The following is a 24,025-nucleotide window of genomic DNA, read 5'->3' as shown; positions in this document are numbered from 1 at the left end:
TGGCTTTCAAATAAAATCCTGAGGGAGGGTAATTCACAATGGAATACAAACAAAACAGCAACCCTTCTTTTTCAGTGTGTCCTCAATGTAAACTATTTGTCACTAGAACAAAGACAACAGTTTTGTCTGAGAGGAGCAAAGTGACATCAGCTCCTGGACCGTGACCTCCGTCGTCACTGAGCCAGATCTGACAAGCAGGCAGGGCGCATCCAGGGGCCCTGTCTCCACCGCCCGGCCCCTGTCTCCTCCACCCGGGACCCTGTCTCCACCGTCCGGGACCCTGTCTCCTCCGCCCGGGCCCTGTCTCCTCCGCCCGGGCCCTGTCTCCACCGTCCGGGACCCTGTCTCCTCCATCTGGGGCCCTGTCTCCTCCACCCGGGACCCTGTCTCCACCGTCTGGGGCCCTGTCTCCACTGTCCGGTCCCTGTCTCCACGTAAGAATGTACATACAGAATGTACTGTATCTATCTATTACCATATCATTTTGGTCCGGAGGTGATTAGACGACTGATGAGGACCCGAGATACCCCCCCCACCCCCACCCCCGAGTCTCCACATCCCTGTCTGGATGCCATTCCCGCCATTCCCGCCGTTGCCCCCGGCAACCCCGTTAACGAGCCTCCACGTGCGACTGAGGCGGCTGATGTGGTCAGGGGGCGGAGCCGACGCTCGTCCGGGGGCCGCGGCGAGGGGCGGTGCTTATCTCTGGACACTGGAGACTGGAGGCGGAGCGTTAATGAGCAGCCGGTACACATCGATGAACCAATGACTGTCCCCGACCGCGGTGACTAATGGCATGTCTGATCTCCGCTACAGGAAGCAGCTTCGGGCACAGATGTTCAGACAGCGTCGCTCGCCGCGCCTCCAGCAGACTGTCCACCAGGGGGCGTCTTCTAGAGGGAACACACTGCGGCGCTGAGGGCCATCTGAGGTGTTTCATCTTAAGACAGGTGAGGCCGGTCAGTAACGGACTGTGACTGTGTGGCGTGGAGGCGGCGGTAGCTGTGCATGTGCCTGAGGGGCAGTGGGTAATCCAGTAAGCCTTCCCACCACTGCTGGTGGTCTCCAGGAGGGCGGGCGACCGAGGGGCGAGCCAGAGAGGCTGCCAGGCAGCCATGCTTAATCATCTCCACAGCTTCCTCTCAGAGCAGTTTAACAACATCTCACATTCACTCCATCTCCCGCCTCTGCGCACAGGGGGCTACGACATCCTGGAGTGAAACAAACACTGTGTCAGATAATGCCCCAAAACTGAACACGGGCAAAACACATTGCAGTGATTTTAGCTGCGGCAGGCTTTCTTCAGCTATGGGGGTGGAGAAAGAGAGAGGGGGGAGGGGGAGGGGGGGGGTGTTTATTGACGTTCATGAGATTGTATTGCCATATGCAACATGTACTACAGATGTCTTTATTGTCCGCAAGGGAAATTCATTTTGCTTCAGACAAAAAAAAAACATCACAGTACATCACATCACAATAAAAATCACAATAAAAAGGCAACAGTCTCTAAAAATAATTTTGTGCAGATGTGCTTGTGCATTGTGTGCATGTGTGTGTCCGCATAGGGGGGGGGGGGGGGTGTAGGGAAGGGAGGATTATGTTTGATCAGGAGCCTTACAGGTACAATGCATTTACAGGTAATATCCATTTTTTGTTTACAATCCTTGGTCCTGCTCCTCTCCACAGTTGAATCCCTGACTAAACAATGTCATATGAATGTACTGTAAGTACAGTACAGTATATAACAAAATATTTTGCCTTGCTTAAAATATCCTCCCTAGACACTGCGAGGCAGCATTTCCCCCATCGTGAAGCAGCCTGAGAGGAAGGAGAATGGAGAGAGCGCTGCGGACCGAACAGAGCTCCCCTTGGGCTGCTGCCTCCCAGGCCACGCCCTCCCGCACTGCCTCGCCAGCGTGATGGATAGCGCCGGCTCAGAGGCCTGCGCCAACCAGGCCGGTTTGATCTCTACAGAAGCACAGCCGTTCTCCCAGCATTGCCTGGTGCCGACTTGACCGAGCACCGTGCTTCTCTCGCTGGTTGACTCTGCTGAAGGTAATCCTCTCCGGCTTAGGGTGTTCAGTAAATGTTCAGCAGGATGTGGATGTCTACCTATCTCACCCACCTACTGCACATCAAAATGGGCTTCCAAGCCATAGCTTTGTTTCAGGTGCTTTCATTGAGGGGAAGGATTTGTAAAAAGTGTTGGTCTTTTTTTTGCCAGGGATGATTGCTGGGATATCTGAGTTGCATTAATGAAGGTGAGAAGTGTTCCTGTAACCAACCACGTCTGTGACAGAGAGCCACCACCAGGGGGCCAGGACTGTGAACTGACCAGGGTGGCTTCAATCTTCACTAAAGGAACACAGAGACATGTATTAAAGGAGTAGTAAAGGCAAAATGCATGTTTAGCCCTGTTTTAAGGTTACTTATGATCATATACAATGGTTCAGATCAAAACGTTGACAAAACTAGCACTTTACCTCCTCGGTGAGCTTCTTGTCTTTGAAATCGAGAGTTTAGCATGTTTTTGAAAGATTTTTCAAGGTGCCCACCCACATCCATTGTATGACCAAAACAGTGGTAGAGCAATTATCAGAGTTTCTCAAAAGTGCTAGTTTTTTGTCAACGTTTTGATTGGAACCATTGTATATGATCATAAGTAACCTTAAAACAGGGCTAAACATGCATTTTCCCTTTACTACTCCTTTAACCTATTTATACAGGTAAGCCAATTAAGACAGCATTGAGACGGAAGTGATGGTCAACCTGCCAATTATTCTCTCTTTGTGATACATCTACCTTTGTATGGTCACCCAACAGGTTTTGACACTAGGGTTGATCCCTTCAGACACTGGCAGCCAGTCAACCTCTCCAGGGCTGGTGTCAGTGTGTCTGCTCTGCTGAGTTCAAAGGTTCCTAAATATTCTGTAGACCTACAGAAGCAGCTTTCCATTGATTCCATGTGCAATCTATATTGACACAGTGTATATTGAACAGTAGACAATGGAAAAAGACATGGTGGAGGGACTGGCTGCCAAACAGGCCAGTAATACTGTCTGCACCAAGTGGCTTTGAAGCATGTGTTTGAATGTCACAGCCTAATCCAGACCCCGCATTGAAAAAGAGATTACTCCACATTAGGGTACATCAGCATTCCCGGAAACTGAAGCCCATTCAGCTCTCTGGCAGTTAAAAGAGCGTTTCACTCCAGAGTTTGGGAAAGAATCACAGTCTGAAATGGAGCAACCTGAAGCAGTTTTTTTCCCCAGAAGACACTGAAATTCTCTGTCTCCCTTCACTTTTCCAATACTTAATGTATCATATTGCCTTGTATCAAAATGCCAGGATGTATTTTCTCCTTGAACAATGGTACAAAACCTAGTACCTCTACAGAGAACTGAGAATCATAATCTCTGGTTCGGGAGTCTGGTGTCAGAGCCAGCACCTGTATTAAGGATGAGCGCCCTTATCTGCCCCCACCAGCCCTCCGTGTGATTCTGTGAGGGAGCTGGAGAAGGCCTGTGATATTTTGGGGAGACGGGCGTTTCGAAGAGAGAGAAACGGCTGTGAAGAGCCTTGTTTGCTGGGCTTAGGGATAAGACATGCCCATGGAAAGGGAGGATTAACAGGATTTAAATCCAACATGGTGGGTGTGTGTTCATACATAATTTACAGCTTCTATACAGTTTCTATCTGAGTCACTGCTCTGAAAACTTAACCTGAAAGTGCTTCAAAGCTGAGACCACGATGACACAGAGAATTCTCCACAGAGACTGTGAGGCCATTCACAGCAAGCAGGGTTACCTTGGGGTCAGAGGTTAACAGATACTCTAGTTTGAACACAAGGCATTGTCTCAAGTTCAGCAGAATATGTTCTTTTGAAGTTTTTGTGATAAGGATGAAACTGTTGTGTCAAAGGTCTTCCTCTTGTCAGTGAATGCAAACTAATGTTGAGGTCCGGGTCTGGTAAACGTCCATGTTGACATGGGCATTGTCACTGTTCTGTACTGTCTGGGAAGTGATCTGAAGGGCTCGGTTCTGACATCCATATCAGCTGCTAGAACAATGAAACGGCTCAAACGAGAAGATAACCCTGACAACATGGATTCTGTGTCTGTGTGTCAACTTTAGGATCAGAGACGACCAGAATATGGGATCAGAGACATGAGTCAGCTCCATTCAGCATACTGTCACTAAGCTCATCAGCACATTCAGATGCGTGCTACGTAGTCGGACACACTCGTGGGGTAACCGTGGTAACAGTATCTGCTTTCAGTGGGTCACATGATCCTGCTCTGTGGTGTTCCTAACAGGCAAGGTAATTAATTACTGCAACATCACTCACATTAACAAAGGGTCACACACACACACACACACACACACACACACACACACACACACACACACACACACACACAGTAATCACTGTTGAGGAAGCATAGAGGAGGACATAGTACCCTCTGCCTTTGTTATGGATGCTCTACCGCTGGTGATCTGATATAGTCCACTGAGGGAGTGTATAACTGGTGAGCTACTGTACAATGAACAGAGGGATGATGTCCTTTTCCACCCACATGGCATTTTCAGAGCCAGTCTGGAGCTGGTGCCTAATATCCAACCGTGTTTTTCTGTGTGTTCGTGTTTCAACAGCAAAAGATGTCGGTAACAGCCTCATCCTGGATATCGGCCCTGAAAACTGGTTCCAACTGTGGCCCTAGCTGCTTTGCTAGCCTATCAGGGGCCCAGAGATTATCGTGAGCTGTGTCCTCAACTGTTGAAATTTTGTAATAATTTGATATAATAAGTTATAATAACAGTTATAACCAGGGGTTAAAATGGGCCAGGGCTATCTGGGGCTCAGCCCCGGCACATAGGTTCCCAAACGTCATCAGCCGGAGCTCAACCCCGGCACATATATCATCAACATTTCATTTATTTTTCTTGGTCTTTATCATTAAAATAATGCAACCATTTGGTGTCCACCATTAAAATAAATCACAATTCATTGTAGTTACTGTTTTTTCAAGTTAAAAAATGATCTTGCGTCATTACTTTCACTGGCCTGGGTACTTTTCACTTTCGATCCACTTGTCAGTCAGTCAGTTGTCAGTAAGTGCTGTGAACTCATGGCATGGGATAGGGAGCCCGATCATTTTATGAGTGAGTATACCTTGGATTTCGTCTGATATATTCCGATAAAACAATGTTTTCTCTAACAACACTGAGATTATATTCTGCCAGGAATTGCTGGCAAGCTATCAAGTTAGCTAACGGTAGCTAGCTACATTATCTAGATAGGCATATAGTTTACCGTTAGCATGATGGCTAAATTATTCAATGTTTTGCTCCTACTCGGGCAATGCGGAATTTAATTATTTCCTTTTATTTCTTAAGTTACATTATTTTAGCTATAACAGAAATTAAACAGGGTAGCGTTAAAATTAGAAAACTTACAGATGCTTAAGGAATGTAGAAGTTATTGTTTTAGCTAATTAAATTAGACAGGTTAGAACCACAGACAGCATGAAGCCAGGTTAGAACCACAGACAGCATGGAGCCAGGTTAGAACCACAGACAGCATGAAGCCAGGCTAGAACCACAGACAGCATGAAGCCAGGCTAGAACCACAGACAGCATGAAGCCAGGTCAGAACCACAGACAGCATGAAGCCAGGCTAGAACCACAGACAGCATGAAGCCAGGCTAGAACCACAGACAGCATGAAGCCAGGTCAGAACCACAGACAGCATGAAGCCAGGTCAGAACCACAGACAGCATGAAGCCAGGCTAGAACCACAGACAGCATGAAGCCAGGCTAGAACCACAGACAGCATGAAGCCAGGCTAGAACCACAGACAGAATGCAGAGCCTCCACCGCCGTCCTTCTCTGGGAGCTCTGGTTCAGTAAATGAGGTCCTGAACGTCAGACTGGGCCTGCCACAGCCTATTTGGGTTGAGGTTGTTAACATAACATCCTAACCCCCGCCTGACTGTACTCCCCCGAGTATGAGGACATACAGTATAGCCTAGCTAGCAGATCTAGTTAGCAGCTTCATCAAATTTGCCCTCAAATCAAGGAAATCCCTCACAGCGTCCAAACTAAATCATAGCCTTAAAAATGGTTTATCAGGTCATGTGTATTTTTTTTCTCTCCTAAATTGAATAATTGTCCTTCATTTCACATTCCGCATTTCTGATCTAATTATCTATCAATCGGAAGATGTCTGGAGGAAAGACAGCACTCTCTCAAGACAATACAACTTCACTGTCTCGACCAGAGAACTGAAGTGTCATGCTCGATTACCCGTCATCTCTCTCTCCCTCTCGCTCTCGCTCTCTCTCCCTCCCTCTCTCCCTCCCTCTCTCTCTCCCTCTCTCTCTCCCTCCCTCTCGCTCTCTCTCTCCCTCTCTCCCTCCCTCTCTCCCTCCCTCTCTCCCTCTCTCTCTCCCCCTCTCTCTCTCTCCCTCCCTCCCTCTCTCTCTCTCCCTCTCTCTCTCGTCCTACTCATGTCAGTCCCACGCTGCTTGAGGTGTGTCTAGGGCAGCGTCTGGGTCCAGATGAGTCAGGCATCACGGAGGCCAGCTTGAGTCTGATGTCCCCCCCGCCCCCGGGACCCTGGTCTGTCTATAATGGGCTCCGAATGCTCCGCAGCCTCCCACAGGCTAACGCTGCTGGCCGTCTCCATGGAAACAGGCCGGCGGTATGGCTGCTGTGTCCCTGGCGCTGTTAGATGCAGCTCATCTCTCCAGGTTGCGGTCACATGTTGATGTGGCGCAGATACGGGGCTGGGCGGCAGGAAGCAGCAGACGCCCGCTGAAATGTCTGGGCAGGCTGCTGCATCATGGGAGCCACGCCCTGCTGTTTGTTCATCCACGTCTCTCTCTCTCTCTCTCTCTCTCTCCTCCTCTCATTTCCTGTACTAGTAAGATGCCATTAAATGTGTGTGTGAGTGTATGTGTGTGTGTGTGTGTGTGTGTGTGTGTGTGTGTGTGTGTGTGTGTGTGTGTGAGAGAGAGACAGTGTGTGCGTGTACTGTATGTATGTGAGTGTGTGTGGGTTTGTGTGGTGTCTTTGTGTGCATGCATGTGTGTGTCGTAGTGCTGTTCTAGTGCTGTGTGTGTGTGTATGTGTGTTTGCGTGTGTGTGTGTGTGAGAGTGTGTGTGTGGGTTTGTGTGTGGTGTTTTTGTGTGCATGTGTGTGTCATAGTGCTGTTATAGTGCTGTGTGTGTGTGTGTGTGTGGTTGCATGTGTGTGTGGGTTTGTGTATGGTGATTTTGTGTGCATGCGTGTGTGGGTATGTCTGCAGTGGGGCTGTGTGCGCGTGTGTGTGTGCGCACTGTGTGTGTTCCTGCCTGTGTGTGTGTGTGTGTGTGTGTGTGCAGTGGGGCTGTGTCTGGGGGAGTGGAGCCAGCGGGGGTCCAGAGTGTAAAGAGCGTGCTCAGCGTATTACACATGGCTATCGTCACGGATGCCGAGTCCATCACTGCAGAGGAAATCACCATGACAACCGCCTCCACCGCATACCTTGCAAAACGTCCCCTTGCCAGAGGAGTAGGCAGTCGGAGAGAACACTGGTACCATCGCAGAGAACACTGGTACCATGGCAGAGAACACTGGTACTACCACAGAGAACACTGGTACCATCGCAGAGAACACTGGTACCATGGCAGATAACACTGGTACCATCGCAGAGAACACTGGTACCATCACAGAGAATACTGGCACCACCACAGAGAAAACACTGGTACCACCACAGAGAATAAGGTTTCCATGCCTTGTAGTGGCTATTTTCTACTAATATGCAGGCTTGAATTGTTCTACTGCCGTGTGTATCTTCCATCAACTGCCATTCCCTTTCCAAACCGGATGTGTCCCTATGCAAGAAAGGACAATACGAGTATGACCGTTTGCTAGAAGGCCGACTACTGTACATAGATTTAATTGAGTGCTAATTTGCATGTTTATTGTCTCTTTGTTCGATAATTGGTTTAAAAGACATATGACAAACCTCAGCCCAGGACCTTGACTCAATAATGAGCTCTCTAAATCCATTTAGGGATACAATGCAGTGCACTCATCACATCTTTGAAAGATTAGACTATTCAAAGACAAGAAGGAAGAGATACTGTATTCCCCATAGAGCTGGATAACAAAACTATTCTGCCATAAGTCACGAATAAGACCCATAGTATGCCAGGATAAGGGTCATCTTAATCAAGGTCATACCCAAAAAAGCCCACTTCCAGCGGGCGGACAGACAACCAGAGAGCCACTCTACCACACAAGACGCAGTAACTGAGAGGATCGGGCACAAAATGGCAGCCGGTAAAAGCCTCTCTCCTCTCTAAAGGTTCCCCGCGGAGATGCCGAGAGGATGAAGAAATCTACTCCTGCTTTTAAACGTGGGGGATAATTATTCCCCCCCATGCTCTGAATATTAATCAGACCCCAATTTGCTGTCTTTTGAGGAACCCCGTTGGTGGTCCGTTAACCTGCCCCTTTTCTCTGTGGGTCTGGAAGCCCAGGCAGCTGATGGGAAAATGGGGGACTATTAGCGCACGCTGACAGCAAAGATACAGGCTGTCTTCACAAAGAGACGGGCTGTCTTCACAGACAGACGAGCTGTCTTCACAAAGGGACGGGCTGTCTTCACAAAGCAAAACGGAAGTGTCGCAGTCTGCGCCTAACAACAAACAGAGCTTAACAGGATTAATTAATACAACGATCTCCTCTCAAACTCTGACTCTCGTCTGTCCTCTGGCTCACCGTGTCCATGTGTCCATGGATCCGGTTTCTCATAGCTACGGACCTGGGAGTGATGAACATACTTACAGATGTTGAATCACACACTCAAATACTGTACACTCTCTATAACACACCCCACACACACACGCACGCACACACGCACACACACACACACAGACGCATGCACCCGCACACATGCACGAGTACACGCACGCACGCACGCACACACACAGGATGTGGTGACTGACAGACCAGTCCACACCAGCTGGGCTCTCTTTGTGCCTGGGATGTGGTTTCCTAGCAACCGGTCGCACCAGCTGTCGGGAGAGGAGTGGGAAGAGGAGGTGTAGAATCAGGGAGGGGCTGGCGCTGCATCAAGACTCCTCCGCCGTGTCACCACATCCTGGTCTGCAGGCTCCCCGCCCGGCCGCACAAAGAGCCAGGAGCACGCCGACCTGAGCCGGCGCTTCGGCGAGGTGACGACTCACATCACAATGAAGCTCACAATGATCGCCACGCCTCCAGAGACACGCTGACACCGATGGCAAAAAAATGACTGCACATCGGAGGTTTGTGTACGTGCGTGCCTGTGTGTGTGTGTGTGTGTACGTGCGTGCCTGTGTGTGTGTGTGTGCGTGCCTGTGTGTGTGCACATGCCTATGTGTGCATGCGTGCAAATGTGTGTGTGTGCATGCATGCATGTGTGTGTGAGTGTGTGTGTGTGAGTGCGTGCATGTGTGTATATGTGTGTGCATGTGCGTGTGTGTGTGTGTGTGCGTGCGTGTTTGTGTGTGTATGTGTGGGCGCGTGTGTGTGAGTGCGTACGTGCTTGCGTGTGTGTGTGTGCGTGTGCATGCGTATGTGTGTGTGTGTGCGTGCGCTCCATGGTACAGTGTGTGGAATCTGAAAGGCATGTGGGCCTCAAAGCGCCCAGGGTGATCCTGAGATCAAAGGCAGGAGTGTGGGGTCGACAGGGAAACCGCACATCGAATACCACACACAATACCGCTCGCAGTGGCACGGCCATGTCGACATCATTAACATCTCTGTGTTCTATCCTCATTAAAAAGGTATCGCTTGGCTGGAACAGCCAACATTTCCTAGACAGAGAAGCCATCAGGCCAACAGCCTTCCAGCAGCTGGTGAACTTTTGACGTCTCGTTTGGGGAATCTCCTCCAGCGTGTGGGAGCGCTTGGTTCGTCTCTAAGGTTGGGCAGAGGAGATTTTAACTGTAGGGTGTTTCCAACGCGGGTTTGGTGAGGGGCTCCAGTGGACCTGGGGTGGAGCAGCTTGGGCTAGGTCAGTGGAGGGGTCAAACTAAGATTGCGGATCTCCTACATGCACACACACACACACACACACGCACATACACAAACATGCACATACACAAACACGCACATACACAAACGCGCACACACACACACACACACATACACACACAAAGACATACCGTACCGGAGGTCAAAAGACAGTGGTGAGGGCCTATGGTTACCCTCTACTGTTGGGCGTGGGGCTCTCCTGGTCTAATGATCAGCTACTGGTTTATTGGTGTCTCAAGCTCCCATTGTTAGTGCTACACTACACTGCACTCCTGAACATGAGAGAAACATCTGCCTGGGCCAAAAAAATCATAAATCATAAAATGGCATTTCGGTGGGGGGGGGAGGTTGTACCGTACAGAACTTAATCTAGGTACTCTTGGGCTACAGCCCCAGATACAGCAGGAGGGGGGCGGGGTATTTAGTTCATCCAGCCCCCCCGTCTCCAGAGATCAGCAGCTCTCCACGGACCCTCAGGGACTGTGAGGTGAGTGTTCTGAGAATATTCATGGGGAAATAGAGAGAGAGAGAGAGAGAGAGAGTGCTCAAAAGTGCCTTTCCCCTTCAGTCGACTCCGTTCCCTTCCTCCTCTTTCAAATCCCACAGAGCCGTGGGGGTCTGCGCGGCCCACGCGGGCGGCCAGGGGGATTTCCTGTGTGAGTGTGGTGCGCCGCGGCCCCCAGGGGCGCGCGTGATGACTGGTGCCCCAGAGGCGCGCGTGATGACTGGTGCAATCAGACCGGTCCAGACGCACAGGATTAGAGGGCCTTTCACCGTATCAAAGAGGCCCTGAGGACCAGCTGCAGTCTGTCAGCCTGGCATGGCCTGCCCCTCCCCTTCACTGTCAGAAGACTGGAGCACAGGAAGTACCTCAGTGGGCGGGGCTGAGCTGGGCGGGGTGGGGCGGGGCTGAGCTGGGCGGGGCAGGGCGGGGCCGGCAGAGGTGGGGAGAGGAGGACTATAGGGTGAGAGGGACTATGAAGCTTATCGATTAAACATCTAACGCATCCATTTTCCCCCTGGTCTGGGGGTTGACTGGACCTCCTAAAGTGTCTCCATGAGGCCAGAGGGACCAGAGGTGAGGCGCTAAACTCTCAGACGGTCCCCTCAGAGCCACAACCTCCGCCATCCGCCCCCCCTGCACTGAGGCCCATAAAGCTGCTCTAACCGCCCTCGACCACAGCTGGCTCTTTGTCTCCACAGCAGCTAATTGGCTGCTTTCCATCCTGCCAGAATGCACATTACTGCTCCTCGCTGACCCGAACCCAACAGGGAGCGAGGCCTACAAGCCATCAAAATGTTGTGGTAATAATTGAGTACACAGATAATATGGCGGTGAAGTACCTAACGGTTGTAAATTGTCTATTTCTTCATGAATAGCACTGACAGGCTCTCTGACGTACGCTGTTGCTCCATAGTAATTTGGCATACGAGTATCCTTGTTCGTCAAGGTCCAGCCGTTTACTGTCTCAAGTGGAATGGGGAGGTGAAGACGGGAGCGAGGTTTGGAGAGTCCAGAACCGTAGAACCATTGCTCTCCTTTAATCCCACTTAACAGGCAGTGTTCTGCTGGACCGTGTAGGGGTGGTCGAGGTCCAGTCTATTTTCTGAGACAGAGCAGAAGGGGAAACTCTGAAAGAACCTTAGTGTAACTGGTGAACGTGGCCGTGTCTAGTGACCAGACGCACACCTGTGAGTCAAAGCACCAAAAGGACTAAATCTTCTGACTGACTGACTGATTGGCTGACTGACTGACTGACTGACTGACCGACTGACCGACTGACCGACTGACTGGTTGACTGACTGACTGACTGACTGACTGACTGACTGACTGACCGACTGACTGACTGACTGGTTGACTGACTGACTGACTGGTTGACTGACTGACTGACTGACTGACTGACTGACTGACTGGTTGACTGACTGACTGACTGACTGACTGGTTGACTGACTGACTGACTGACTGACTGACTGACTGACTGGTTGACTGACTGACTGACTGACTGACTGGTTGACTGGTTGACTGGTTGATTGGCTGACTGACTGACTGACTGACTGACTGACTGACTGACTGACTGGCTGGCTGGCTGGCTGACTGCCTGACTGACTGACTGACTGACTGACTGGCTGGCTGACTGGGTGACTGTCTGACTGTCTGACTGTCTGACTGACTGACTGACTGACTGGCTGGCTGGCTGGCTGTCTGCCTGATCCATTGATCCATGTGAGAATTCCAGATGTTTGTGATGTGGGTCCAGGTCCGCTAGCTTCATCTGAACCTCCTGCACCATTTCTGAAAGATTTCTCCCCACTTCAGCCAGCAGCCAGGAGGGAGCTTGTGTGTGTCTGTGTGTGTGTCTGTGTGTGTCTCTGTGTGTGTCTGTGTGTGTGTCTGTGTGTGTGTCTGTGTGTGTGTCTCTGTGTGTGTCTGTGTGTCTGTGTGTGTGTCTCTGTGTGTGTCTGTGTGTGTGTCTTTGTGTCTGTGTGTGTCTGTGTGTGTGTGTCTGTGTGTGTCTCTGTGTCTGTGTGTGTGTCTGTGTGTCTGTGTGTCTGTGTGTGTCTGTGTGTGTCTGTGTGTGTCTGTGTGTGTGTCTCTGTGTGTGTCTGTGTCTGTGTGTCTGTGTGTGTGTGTCTGTGTGTGTGTGTGTGTGTGTGTGTGTGTGTGTGTCTCTGTGTGTGTCTCTGTGTGTCTGTGTGTGTGTGTCTGTGTGTGTGTCTGTGTCTCTTTGTGTGTCTCTGTGTGTGTGTCTGTGTGTGTGTCTCTGTGTGTGTCTGTGTGTGTATCTCTGTGTGTGTCTCTGTGTGTGTCTGTGTGTGTATCTCTGTGTGTGTCTCTGTGTGTGGCCACCAGCTGATGACTGGCTCGCTGCCCTAAGATTGGTGGTGGTTGTTGTTGTTGCTATTGTTGTTAATGTTATGTTCTCATATTACCCAAAATGCATCAGCAAAGCACTACAATGAAATGGACAGGCTTAAAATGCTGCTTGACCATTAGCCATATAATAGAGACAGAAACGCCTGTGGGGACAGAGACGTTTTAAAGGGGTCGAGGGGCGTGGAGTTCATCCCTTGTACAGTACATTTAGAGGACCGTCAGCGATAATGACGTCTACAAAACTCCCCGGTTTTGCCCGAGGGAATCGTTCCATGACAAAGGTAACAACTGAGGAGGAGAATGGGTAGTAGCCTGAGAGAGTGAAACCCAACAGTAATGACCTCACAGAATGAGAGACGTGGTGTTCCAGAGATCTGAGAGTTAGCAGTACATCTGAGCCACAGGGACCACACTGTGTCATCCACCTAGGGTAAGGGAACAACAAACAATTGACTATTTTCTCATGTACAGTATGTCTATTCTGAGCCACTGTTGGCTAGCCTCCATTCTCTTTCCAGCGAATGCTTTACATGATCATTTCCATGGGTGTCAGAGTAGATAATGTTCTTCCTCTTGGCCCTGTGAACAACGGTCTCTGTGGGTGGATGTGTAGCCGGGCGCTTTTTTCCTGACTCCTGACCACAGTGGCTGCCTGTTATCTCGATTTGCTTTGATCTGCCTCTTGTTCTGAGAAGGGAAGCTGGAACAGCTATGGCTCGCATGCTTTTAAAGGGCTTGTACTGACTGAGGGGATAGTCATGTGTACGACCCCGGTCTGACCTGGGCCTGACGTGCGGTCGGCGTCTGGCAGGTGTGCTGGTAGAGTTGAAGTGTGTCACGGTGTTATGCCTGACGAAGGTCAAAGGATTGAACCTTTGCCACATTAGAAACGGTTTATTCGCAAGCTCAGTCAGCGTGCGGTCACCTTCATTTTGTGACTTCTCACCTACGCAGCCTGGCTACCAGCCCACTGGGGCGGGTAGGCCAAAGACCCGTTGGCTCTGGGGCGCCACCTACCTGCTTGCCGTCCAGCGTGTAGATCTTCTTGACCACACCGCTCTCCAGCTTGATGGCGTCCGTGATGTCGGTGAGCACCTGCTCGAAGGAGTGCGCCGTCTTCTTGTTGAGCAGGACACGCACGGCCTTGCGGGGCTTCACGCCGCTGCGCATCACCGTCACCAGCTTGGGCCGCACGAACTCCTTGCCCTCCCGGGTCTCGCCGGTCGCCTTGCTGGCCAGGGACTGCATGTTCTTCTGGCTGGCCGAGGCCTTCACGTTCACCGACCAGTTGGGGTTGACGTTCTTCGTGTAGTCGACCTTCTTGTAGTAGTTCTCCGACGCGCAGACGTAGCTCTCCCCTGGGAGGACAGAGACAGAGGAGGTGAGAATGCTGTCAGGAACATGAGCTCTCCCAACTTTGTTTGGCATCCGAGGACCACAATAGTCCTGGGCTGCTTTCCAACTCCCTGGGGAGAGATTTACATCAACAGGAACCCGCGCTATCTGAGACATCAGGGCTGCAGGGAGAAATAACCTCTGGAACTCAACACATCCAGCTCAAATGCCAGATCGTATTCAAAACATCACTGAGGAGAAAAATATGTCACATATGTAAACAATGCAATCTGATACTAGAGGCATGATTACATACAGATCTGTCGTTTATCTCGACCAGATCAGACTCCATTACAACTCTACCAGATCTGATATTGTGTTGACGAACTAGCAGTCCCTAGGTTTGCAGCTTAAATTGGACAGTGAATGCTTTAGTCATACTTCAGTCAGTAATTGCTTTAGAATCTCCATTAATGTAATACTCCCCTATCAACAAGCAGCAGGAGGAGACTGCACCTTTACAGATATGACTCAGAGCCACGGAATGTAGCAATCAGATACTGAAAGTGGATGGATGGCTCTGTCTCTGTCTCTCTCTCTCTCTCTCTCTCTCTCTCTAACACACTCACAGAGACACAAACACCCATACTACTGTAATGTCACCAGTACTGCACCATGGGAGTTCAATACTGTACAGCAAGGGTAAGAGCATCATTCCCCCTCAACTAGCTGTTCTTTGGGGTCACCTAAACCAGTGTTTTTCCTGGCTCAGAATGGGTCTATGGGCGGTGATGCGCACACTATTTTTTTCTTTCATCTTTTTTATGCCGAGTAGCCTACCAGCATATATAGACCTATATTCTTTGCTGTCGTTCTGACTGAGCTCACTTTTAACAATCGCGGGAAATCTCCGGACATGACACAAAATGGATATGAAGACAAAATGTTTAAGATAACTAGGGATGCACCAATCACAAAATTCTGGGCCGATGCTGATGTTTAAAATAACAATCCGGCCGATGGCCGATGTTTATTTTATTTTTATTCCCCCTTTTGTGCCAGGGAAACAAATAAATTAAGTGTTTGGTTCCAAAGCGCCAATTTTTATTTCACTTTAATTTGAAAGCAAACTACACGTGCGTTTGCGGCGTTACGTCACAGATCTTCTCCGAATCTGCAGCTGGGTAGGCTACGTTTTGCAACAACAAAAGCCCTAATTGTTGCGACATAACATCGGCCACTTCCATTGGTGAATGTCATTTTATTTGCCGATGGGCCGATGGCAGTCAACAAGGCCAACATCGGCCGATGCCGATGTTCGGCCGATGCATCGGTGCATCCCTACTGATAACCTGTCTATTAATGATCTTGATTACTAGTGGTCCAAACCATGGACAATGCAAGAAAGAGGGATGGGCTGCACTTGAAACAAGCTACAGTATCAAACACATTTGTAGAGGATTTGAATTGCTATTTGTATTCTCAATTTTTAGCATCTTGGCACTGGTGATTTTCCTTTGGCTCTGGCTAAACTCTCTTCGGGGGGCACCAAAAATTCCTCTATGCAGGAAAAACCCTGACCTAAACCAGTGTCAGGTAACTAAGAGCAGCTGGGCTATCATGTGTCTCTGGGTCACTAATCACCTGTGTAGGTGGAGCCAGTGTAACAACCTGCAGACCTGAGGCTATACGGTCACCTACACAGACCCTAACACTAACCCTACACTGTCACCTACAGAGACCCTACTGTCACCTACAGAGACCCTAACACTAACCCTACACTGTCACCTACAGAGACCCTACTGTCACCTACAGAGACCCTAACGCTAACCCTACACTGTCACCTACAGAGACCCTACTGTCACCTACAGAGACCCTACTGTCACCTACAGAGACCCTACTGTCACCTACAGAGACCCTACAGAGACCCAACCCAACCCAACGCTGTCAGGACCTACAGGACCGCTCAGGACCTCGAAACTGTCGAGCGTGTCGCTGGACGGAGCATAAACCGGGCTTTTAGTTAACCCACAGATAAGGAACAGGCAGGGAGGCTGCTGGGAGAGGTCTAACTAGAGCACATGACCTCATATGGAGGCTGAGGAGAGCTGGGAGACAGAGGGAGGAGAGGAGACTGATGAAGCCTGTCTGGGGGCGAGGGCGCGCCTGAGGGAAAGACAGATCGACTGGGCCCACAGGAGACAAGGTCCATCATCTGTAATATCTAATATATCTATATGGTAATATCTGATGATGAGATCTAGGGGGAGAGAGCAATGACACAGACACTCCACAGAGGACACACACGCGCACGCCACATGCACAGTCGCACACACACGCGCACACACACACACTCCACAGAGTAGCGATACTGCATCTCCATATAGTTGATGTTAAGTGTCAGGAGGGCTACTCATCATAATCTCTGCATGCTGTATTCTTCCAGACTGTCCACATTTAAGACGTTGTTACCGACAATTGTGACAGCTGGGTGAGAGGTAATGTTTCTGTCCGTCTGTCTATCCGTCCGCCTGTCTGTCCACCCATAGGTCCACATGTCCGTATGTCCCTACACCTGTCAGCAGGATTACGCAAAAACTATTGCACCGATTTTCACGAAACTCGGTGGAGCGGTGTAGCATGGACCACCTTAGAACCCACAAAAATTTGGAGTGGATCAGAATTACAGGGCAGGTCCACAAGCAGCCTGGGGTTAGGGTTAGTGGTCAGAGATAGATGGGGTTAGGGTTAGGGTTAGGGTTAGTGATGAGTGTCTAAGCCTAGGGTTAGGGTTAGTGATGAGTGTCTAAGCCTAGGGTTAGGGTTAGTGGTCAGAGATACAGTAGATGGGGTTAGGGTTAGTGGTCAGAGATACAGTAGATGGGGTTAGGTTAGGGTTGGTCAGCTCCCCTGGATAGCCAGGGGTCCTAAGGCTTGCCGGCCTGAAGCGGTGCTGTGGCAGCTGGCTCCGGATGATGTCATCTAAGCCTTCCTTCTGCAGTCTGGGCCTCCCCCATATGCCCTGCCCCGTGTGTCAGAAAAAGGTGCCGCCATGTCCCTCAAATCCTCTCCTTCACTGTCATCTGTTTATTTTAGAATGCCCCTCCATCTCCCCTCTAATTCTCTCTTCTTGTCTTTCCCACTCCCTCCCCATTTCCACCTGTCTCTCCTCCCTCCTCCATAGCTCTCCCCAGACTCTCCTGCTCTTGCCCAGGGGGGGAGGGAGAGGAGGAGGCAGGGAGGCAGGGAGGACGAGGGGAGGCAGGGAGACCCAGAGGACATCCATCAACCCAACCAACCCGGCCAGCAGAGTTCCAGAGAAGACAGAGGACAGTTGGGGAGGATAATACCGAACAGAGTGGAGTTAATTATCATAAGAGCATCAGAATGAGCCAACACACACACACACACACACACACACACACACACACACACACACACACACACACACACAGTCTCTCTCTCTTTGTATCTCTCTCTCTCACACAAACACACGAACATGCAATCTTTCTCTCTCTCTCTCTCTCTCTCTCTCTCTCTCTCTCTTTCCCACACACACACACAGTCTCTATCACACTCACACACAGTCTCTTATCACACACACACACACACACACACACACACACACACACACACACACACACAGTCTCGTATCACACACACACACACACACACACACACACACACACACACACACACACACACACACACTCCTTCTACCATCCTGCCACAGCCCCCCTCTCTTTCCTAACCAGCTCACATGGAAAAGATGATCAAGCTCATCCTGATCAGTTTCATTTGCATTATCCCCGCCCACTTTTCCCCAACGGCCCCCTCCCCCCCAGAGGGCCCAGACATCTAACATGCCCCCCTTCCCCACCCACAAAAGCTGCCACACACAGATGAATTAGCATGATGTTGTTCTTTCAGATTACAGGAGAAAAGACATGAGCAGGGAAGTGTTAAAACTAGGAGGCAGAGGGAGGGAGGGAGAGAGGGAGGGAGAGGGAGGGAGGGAGACGGGGGAGGGAGGGAGAGGGGGGGGGGAGGAAGGGAGGGACGGAGAGAGGGAGTGGGAAGGGAGGGAGGGAAGAAGGGAGAGGGAGGGAAGGAGGGAGAGCTTCCGGAGTCATCAATGCCAATTAGCCAGGGGCGTTGAGTGTAATTGAAAAACCCCTCCGCCTCCGGGACAGATGGCGTTGAGGGGGAGAGTTAACGCTGTCGTGGCGGGGCGTGGCTGAATTCCCAGGTTACACCAGCCCAGATGAAGAGTTAAGTAATTGCATCAGGGTGGAGGGTAAGGTTACCACGGCTCTCTCGGTCTCTCACTCACTGCGGTCTCTTAACGACAGCGAGGCTGGCGAGAGAATGCAAAGGTAAGACAGTTGGAGCAGAAAACGGAATGTACATTCAACTGCCCAAAGAACGACCCCCAACGACCCCTGCTCCCCCCCCCCCACATGGCTTTACCCCCCCTCACTGCTCACCCGCCCCCCCCCCCCCCCCCCCTCCTTCAGGAAGTAGCAGCAGCAGCAGGTGATCGGCCAGCTGGGGAGCGCTCGGCTGACCACATACAGTAGACACATGAGAAAGCTTCCATACAATCCGGCGATGCGGTCCACACCTCCTAATGATAGCCACCACTCAGGTCCATTTACTACACTTGGCAGTTGGACAAGGCGGAGCTGGGGGCAGTCTCCGTCGCTCTCTGTCTCTCTCTCTCTCTCTCTCTCTCTCTCTCCCTCTCCTTCTCTCTCTCTCTCTCTCTCCCTCTCCTTCTCTCTCTCTGAGGAGATGGTTGTCTGGAGGCTGTGACGGGGGTGGGTGTGAAGTGTCTGCCCGGGTCACAGTGATGACTGAAGCCATCAAAGCCAGGTGGGAGGGGGGGGGGGGGGGGTTCTCTAATGAGTGGCCGAGACCACACGAGGTAATCGGCCCACCACCTGTCTGCTCATCAAACATGGCCGAGCTCCAGGCCGCCTGATCGGCCCTCAGGGACCACGTGTTCCGTTCCGGCCCCGTTTCCTGCTTCCTGGCTGCAGACGCGGTGCCTGTGGCTCTGGGATCCCTGCATGCTGCCGGCCCAGCACTCACCGGCGCAACGCTCTCTACTTCTTTGGGAGAGTTGGGCGTCCCAGAGAGTGTCTGGCATGGGAGGGACTCGGAGAGAGCTCCTAACGGCGCTGACCAATCAGAGTGGGGAGAACGCATTTGATGTTGAAAACACCGTGAGAGTCCACCCTGTCAGTGAAGATGATGCTGAATACACGATGACAACAGCGATCATCATCATCAACAACAACAACAACAACATTATCATCAACAGCAGCAGCAGGCTAGCACCAGAGATGGGCAGCAGCTCAGTGCCGTCTGGGGGTGCAGGGTGAACGTGGCGGGCGTGAGTTATTGAGGCGAAGCAGCATGACTTGTGCTCGCGAACAGGAGTCCATCTCTGTACATGCAGAGATTACAGACGGCTAGACGAAACTGCGCCTTCCAGGTTCTGACAACTGAAGGAGGCCAAGCGCAAACATGTCATGCTGCTTCGTCACTCATGTATGTCTGTTGGTTTGTTAGTTAATTAGTTAGTTAGTAAACTAGTCAGTCAGTTAGTTAGTTAGTTTAGTTAGCCTGTTAGTCTCAGTGTTGTTTTGTTTTGGTCTGTTCTTGTTGTCTGTCTGTCTCTTTCTCTGACTATGTAAAGTGTCCTTGGGTCTTGTGAAAGGCGCTATATAAATGTAATTTATTATCATATTAATTATAATTATAATTATAATTACAATAATAATAAGTATTATTATTATTATTATTATTACTATTGTTGCTGTAAAATTTTTGTTGTTGATATTATTATTACATTATTATTATTATTATTATTATTATTAATAATAATACTACTACTACTACTACTACTACTACTACTACTACTACTAATAATAATAATAATAATAATAATAATAATAATAATAATAATGTAATAATAATGATAATAATAATGATAATAACAATAATGAACCCTGGCTGGCCAGGAGTTTGGCCCCCCGCTGTGAGCTCACCTTCCTCCAGCTCGTCCATGGAGGTGAGCTTGCGCACGCCGTCGATGGAGAAGATGAAGCGCACGCCTTGCGGCAGGTTGATGTGGTCGGACAGCGAGCGCGTGAGGTCGGCCAGCAGGGCGTCGAAGGTGCGGAAGCGCTCCACCGCCACGGCGTACACGATGCCCTTGAAGTAGCGGTCGCCGTTGCGGTAGAAGCGCACCTTCTTGGCCTTCTTCTCGTTGCTGAGCGCCTGCAGCGTGCGCGTCCGGTAGAAGCTGCAGTGGGCGCTGTGCGTGGGGCTGGGCAGCCCGTTCGGGCGGCCTCCCCGCGGGGTGCGGGACGCCTTGTCGCGCTCATCAAAGTGGCCGAAGTCCAGCTCCATGGTGACGTGAGGTCAGGGGGGGGAGGGGTCCTTAGTAGAATGTGTGCTGGCCGAGGTCTGCCGTCGGGAGAAAACCACACAGTTAGACAATGATAATGATTAGCTACTGTATGGAAACGTTATATACAGTATTCTAGGTGTACAACAGATAAGAATTCCTGCCTTTCATCAAGCAGATATCATTATTATAATACGGTGTTCATAACGGTCCACACCGTCTTGGTACTGAGTAGGGATGCACGATATATCGACAATCATATTGGTATCGGCCGATGCTAGTCATTTTTTTATATGTGCAAAACTATTCTAACTAACTTCTATTTATATTTCTGTCTCGCTGCTGTTGTGTGTGTTGTTTTTGAGAGGAAAGAATGCAGTTAATCTATGATTTATCAGCTTCTCCAAATGTTTTGGAAATAGTGTTTTTCAGTACATATAACATTTAATTATCATAGAAAATTCTTTTTAACAGATCAGATCGACATCGGTGAATATCGGTTATCGGCCATAATAGCAATGTTAATATCTGTTATCGGTATCGGCAAAAATGGTCATATCGGATCACTGGTACGGAGCAAGAGCTCAACATCTCATTCCCCTCCTCTGCAGTTCACTATGATCCAAGAATGGGCCTGGGATCTCAGCCAGTAATCTGCCCCCCCATGCCACCCCAGGCCTGGTCTCTCCAGAGGGTGTTGTGTTTCTGCTCAGGCCCGGCCAATCAATTACAGACCCCCGGTATTGATCTGCACAGCCTCTCATACAGCAGAACCCAGACCCGGAGGTGTTTGTGTGTGTGTGTGTGTGTGTGTGTGTGTGTGTGTGTGTGTGTGTGTGTGTGTGTGTGTGTGTGTGTGTGTGTGTGTGCGTGCGCATGCATGCATGCGTGTGGTCAAGGCTTCTCTGTGTCGGTTATCTGTGTGTGAGAGCAACTGGAGAGCGTCGGCCATGACAGAAACTCAAGCCTCATTGGGAAAGTACCTGAGTGAAGCAGGGATCAATATTTCATGGCGACTGAACCCTGTGAACCATGTGGTGCGTGACCTATGTAGCCTCCACAACCTTGAAATAACCAAACTGTATACAGTAACTGTATAACTGGGTCCAATCTGAACATACATATTAAATGGCTACCGCATGTGGAGTGCGTTGTCCTACATGTGTGGAGCCTGTGGCGGCTCTGCCCTACATTCTGCCACCCGTGCCCTTGAGAGAGGGGACACGTGGCCACTGATGGACCGTCATGAAGAAAGCCCAGTGGATGTGTGATCATTTGGAGGAACACGTCTCTTCAGAGTGAATGCTGCTGCTGTTTAGTCTTCAGACCGGTGGTGGGGGGGGGGGGGGGGGGGGGGGGGGGGGGGGGCTCACAGGCTGTTAAAGTAGACGCTTGTCCTGAGCTGAGGAGAGGGGATTTGTGGGTAGATGAAGCGTGATACTGCATAGCTTCCCACTATCTTTTAGCCATGGAAATATATTACTGTTTGGAATTTGCATTCAAAGCCTCTATTCAAATCTGTTCTGACTAACAGTCTCTCAAAGGAACAATGAGATTCGCTGTAAAATTACATCTCTGCTAGCTTAGGATTCCAAATACAGTCATATTGAGCCAATTGGCCCTGTAAGGTTTGAAGACACCTTCACATATAGGTAAGCTGCATGGTGATCCTCTGAATAGGATCCCAGACAGCGCTGAGCTGAATCAGGAATGATTCCTCACTGTTTTTGAGGGCCTGGTACTCCTCTCTGGTTCTGAGGGCCTGGTACCCCTCTCTAGTTCTGAGGGCCTGGTACCCTTCTCTAGTTCTGAGGGCCTGGTACCCCTCTCTGGTTCTGAGGGCCTGGTACCCCTCTCTAGTTCTGAGGGCCTGGTACCCCTCACTGGTTCTGAGGGCCTGGTACCTCTCTCTGGTTCTGAGGGCCTGGTACCCCTTTCTGGTTCCGAGGGCCTGGTACCCCTCTCTGGTTCTGAGGGCCTGGTACCCCTCTCTAGTTCTGAGGGCCTGGTACCCCCTCACTGGTTCTGAGGGCCTGGTTCCCCCTCACTGGTTCTGTGGGCCTCTCCGTGTGTGGGAGTGCAGTTACTCTCACAGGTCATTCTACCAATGCCAGTTGTGCATCATGGGGGGTCAGTAAACGCCAGGGATCCAAGCCGGGTAGAGAGGCCTCGTTCCCCCATGGTGCTTAGCTGGACTCCACCAGAGCTAGAGAGAGCACAGGACCACCAACGCCAAACTATCCGCTAACATCTGTTCCTTTTGGCTGTAACCCTTTTTCATCCCCTCAAATAGACCTTTTTGTCCCGTCCGCTGAAGGACGGGAGAGCGGAGGGGAGGGTGGGAGGGGGGCGGCCCGGCCAGAGAGAGGTCTCGTCCTGCCCTGTGTGCCAACTGGAACTTTGAAAAAGGCAGTTTGAATAATGAAGGGATTAGCCGCTAAATGGGCAGGGAGCTGCCATTAGCGTGACACTGCGATTGGCCCGCCAGCAACCTCTCAGATCCCAGGTGGGGCTGTGAGGGTGTCTGCAGGGGGATGGGGGGGGGGGGGGGCTGTGTGGGGGGGCTGCAGGGGGACAGGGGGGGCTGTCTGGAGGTCTGCAGAGGGACTTAGGGCACAGTGAAGCCCACAGGGGCCATGCGCCAAGCCCTGTGGCCCGCCAAGGTCCCTCTTCCTGGTGAGACCGGAAGCCTGGTCATCACTGCGAACGCTCGCTCCGGCCGCGTGCGTTCCAAACTCGAGCGTGGGATGATGACGCAAGGCCGCCCGCCCGCCGAGTGGACGAAGAAACCCACGGGAGCGTCTTGCGGTCCAGCTACAGCTAACGCCCCACTTCTAATGAGTCTCATCAGCCCCCTGGGTGTGATCTCGTCAGAGGGAGCAGAGTGAGCTCTTCTGAGGGATGGAGGGGTGTGAGGAAGGAAGGATGGAGGGGTGTGAGGAAGGAAGGATGGAGGGGTGTGAGGAAGGGAGGATGGAGGGGTGTGAGGAGGGTGGGATGGAGGGGTGTGAGGAGGGAGGGATGGAGGGGTGTGAGGAAGCGAGCAGCGGTGATGATGACATCAGTCTGGCTGCTGCCTGGCAGAACAAAGAGCAGCTCTACGGCAACGGTAGAACCGGGCGCTACGGCAACGGTAGAGCCGGGCGCTCCAACCACACGCTCAGCCACAGCCACACTCTATTGTGATCTACTCGACTCTACTGTGCTCTTCTCTACTCTACTACGCTCTGCTCTACTCTACTGCGCTCTGCTCTACTGTGCTCTGCTCTACTGTGCTCTGCTCTACTCTACTGTGCTCTGCTCGACTCTACTGTGCTCTTCTCTACTC

At 50.8% G+C, this 24,025-nt stretch overlaps 1 protein-coding gene across 2 annotated transcripts in view; it reads right to left on the bottom strand.

Moving 5' to 3' along the window:
* LOC311318663 (neuronal migration protein doublecortin-like) overlaps window positions 1–20,699 on the bottom strand; it is a gene marked incomplete at both ends in the record, with an annotated part of 41,223 nt that extends 20,524 nt beyond the window's left edge. For both annotated transcript variants that reach the window (XM_084450056.1, XM_084450057.1), the window contains 2 exons: window positions 13,962–14,302; window positions 20,336–20,699. In XM_084450056.1, coding sequence (XP_084306182.1) covers window positions 13,962–14,302; window positions 20,336–20,699 — 705 coding nt within the window. The remainder of the gene's footprint in view (window positions 1–13,961; window positions 14,303–20,335) is intronic.
* Between the last annotated feature and the right edge of the window lie 3,326 nt (window positions 20,700–24,025).

This window comes from Borostomias antarcticus (assembly GCF_949987555.1).
Source record: "Borostomias antarcticus genome assembly, chromosome: 15".
Taxonomy (NCBI): Eukaryota; Metazoa; Chordata; class Actinopteri; order Stomiiformes; family Stomiidae; genus Borostomias; species Borostomias antarcticus.
The sequence above is the reverse complement of the archived record's forward strand: the minus strand, read 5'-3'. Positions and strand labels throughout refer to the sequence as shown.